The sequence below is a fragment of the Arachis duranensis genome, chromosome 3 (assembly GCF_000817695.3).
Source record: "Arachis duranensis cultivar V14167 chromosome 3, aradu.V14167.gnm2.J7QH, whole genome shotgun sequence".
NCBI classification, from domain to species: domain Eukaryota; kingdom Viridiplantae; phylum Streptophyta; class Magnoliopsida; order Fabales; family Fabaceae; genus Arachis; species Arachis duranensis.
In genome coordinates this window covers 36154211-36157145 of record NC_029774.3, presented here as the reverse complement: position 1 = coordinate 36157145, position 2935 = coordinate 36154211, and the positions used below count along the sequence as shown (strand labels likewise).

Below are 2935 nucleotides of genomic sequence, written 5' to 3'. Positions count from 1 at the left end.
CTATTCTGTGAAATTTTTTATGTTTGGGGCATTGACTTCATGGGTCCGTTTCCAAACTCTAACGGTTTCTCATACACATTGTTACCTGTAGATTATGTTTCTAAATGGGTGGAAGCAATTCCTGCCCGTACTGATGATGCTAACACTGTTGTCTCTTTTATTAGAAATCATATTATCTATCACTTTGGATCACCACGAGCAATCGTGAGTGATCAAGGCACTCACTTTTGTAACAGGAGATTAACAGGCCTACTGAAGAAACATGGCATCCTTCACAAGATAGAAATAGCTTTCCATTCCCAGACTAATGGGCAAGCCGAGGTGTCTAACAGAGAGATAAAACGCATATTGCAGAAGATAGTCAAGCCTTATAGGAAGGACTGGAGCACCAGGCTACAAGATGCACTTTGGGCATACCAGACAGCATACAAGACACCAATCGGGATGAGCCCCTTCCACTTAGTTTATGGAAAGGCCTGTCACCTCCCAGTCGAGATAGAGCACAAGACATTTTGGGTAGTAAGAGAAATCAACATGGGATTAGAGAGGACCGGAGCTGAAAGGAAGATGCAGCTACAAGAATTAGAGAACCTTCTCCTAGAAGCGTATGATAACTCCAGGCTATACAAAGAGAAGATGAAGGCTATGCATGACAAGCACAGTAAAAGGAGAGAGTTCAGACCTGGGGAATTAGTTCTCCTCTACAACTCCAGACTAAGGCTCATGCCAGGCAAGCCGAGATCACGATGGGAGGTTCCCTATAGGGTAGAGAAGGCAGAGCCATACGGAGTCTTTCACCTAAGTCATCCTTCGAGCTCTAAATTCATCAAGGTAAATGGACATCGCCTTAAGCTGTATCACGGTGAGCAGATGAAGAAAAGTAAGGAGCTGGAGATCTTCCTCTTGGAGGACCCACCCACAGTGGACGACTGAGCTAGTGGACCGTCCAACTTAAGGACGTTAAAGAAAAGTGCTGGGTGGGAGACAACCCACCATGGTAAGATCGTTCCCTTATCTCTTTTTAGCTTTATTTAGTGACTCTTCTCATTATTCTACATATAGTCTACATTTACATATGCATATTTGCATTAAAAAAATGAGGAGATCGAGGCGCCAGCGCCTAGTGCGCGTCCGCGTCCCTTGTGAATGTGAATTGGGTGAGTTTGAACAGAGAGTCGTGCGGGAGCTGGGCTGGAAATGTGCCTTAAGCACCTTCCAACCCACGCGTATGCGTACTGTATGCGTGCGCGCCATTTCCTCTCTTGGCGACCGACGCATCCGCGCCAAGTGCGCGTCCGCGTCGATGTTGAAATCGATGTAAAACCTGGTTCGACTAGAGAGTTGTGCTGGTCTGGGGCGGGTACTGCGCTATAAGCACAAACTGACCCACGCGTATGTGCACTTGGCGCCTATGCACCCCTACCCTTCTGCACAATCCGCACGGACACACGCAGTGCGTGTCCGCGTCGGTTGCCAGTTCTCATTCTTTCTCCCTCCCTAATTCTAATTCTATCTTTCCCAATCCTAATTTTTTTTCTTCCTCCTATCTTCTTCTTATCTATCTATCTTCTCTATCTTCTTCTTCTTCCTCTTCTCTCACTTCTTTCTCATTCACATCATTCACTATCTCTCTCTTTTCATCATCTTTTCAAGGTTCTCTCTTTCTATTTTCTTTTTCTTCTTCTTCTCTTTATTTCTCTTTGTATTATTTTCTATTATGGTGTTGTTTGACAATTAATATTAATCATTGTTGGGATGCTTGCATGTTCCACTTTAATTCTTTCACCATCATGTAAAACATGCATGCTAAGTGTTTGTGAAAAAGCCCGTATGGCATTGTGCATTCTTAAATATTCCATTCTTCTACCCTATTGCCTGTTTTTCACAACATCCTCATATTATTTTATTAATTAATTATAATTGTCAACAAAAACGTGATTGTTAGTCTGTTTCGAGTGATAATACATTCTTCGTAATTACTGCTTGATCTATGCTACTCATGCCTTTGCCAGCATGCCAATAAACATCTTGCATTTTATTGTCTTCTTTTTTCTTGCTATATTTTCATTGATGTCCTAATTACATGAAGTCGCGACCATGTGTTAATGACATCCTTCTTTACCTTGGCAAGATTATCACTTGTACTGTCCTCTTCCTTGCTCCAACCCTTGGACTTACATGTACCTTTATCCTTTTCTTTCAAGATGGCCACTAAGAAGGGAAAAGAGAAAGCCGTTACCAAACCATCGGCAAGGAGGGGAACAAAAAGAGCATTGACGGAAGAATCGCCCTCAACATCAGTCAAGCCTTCAACAAAGCAGGTCAAGAGGATCATTAAGGTTGAGGAAATCGAGAAAGCCTTTCCAGCAAGGGACACTACGCGGTTCACTAACTGCTTCTGTGAGCAGATGTTCCCCATTCTGGTGGTAAGGAACTAAAACAATGAGCATCTTCTTATCCTTCCCACAAACATTGTGGATTTAGTGGAGCCCCGTATTGACAGAAGACATTGGGAATTCTTACGGAAGCAGCCACGGCAGGTCAATCTTTCATGGGTAGTTGAATTCTACTCCAATTTTCACATGCCAAATCTGTAGTCTGTCTATGTCCGTCAAAAGCAAGTCCCTATCTCCGAAAGGGCCATTCAGCAAGTTTTAGATCTTCCCCCTGCTCTAGAAGGATTGGACGCATATCAAGAAGCATCTTTCAAATGCCAGATGTATCAGTTTGACTGGGATGTGGTCCTCAGAGTCATAGCACAACTTGGCAGCACCTGGATCTATGGTTACTATCAATCCCGGCCTAAGAGCATATTAGCTTCCGTACTTACCTTAGAGGCTCGAGTGTGGGCACAGATTATGTCCCACTATGTCTTTCTGAGCACTTACGAGTCCTCCTTCACTGCAGACATGGCCGTACTCATTTGGTGCATCCT

The 2935-nt window shown here is 43.6% G+C and overlaps 1 protein-coding gene across 1 annotated transcript; it reads left to right on the top strand.

The window, feature by feature from the left end:
- The first annotated feature begins 534 nt into the window (after nucleotides 1-534).
- On the top strand, nucleotides 535-933 carry LOC107478733 (uncharacterized). Its single transcript, XM_016098868.1, has one exon. It carries the CDS (start codon nucleotides 535-537, stop codon nucleotides 931-933), a length of 399 nt encoding a protein of 132 aa, XP_015954354.1.
- Nucleotides 934-2935: the final 2002 nt, after the last annotated feature.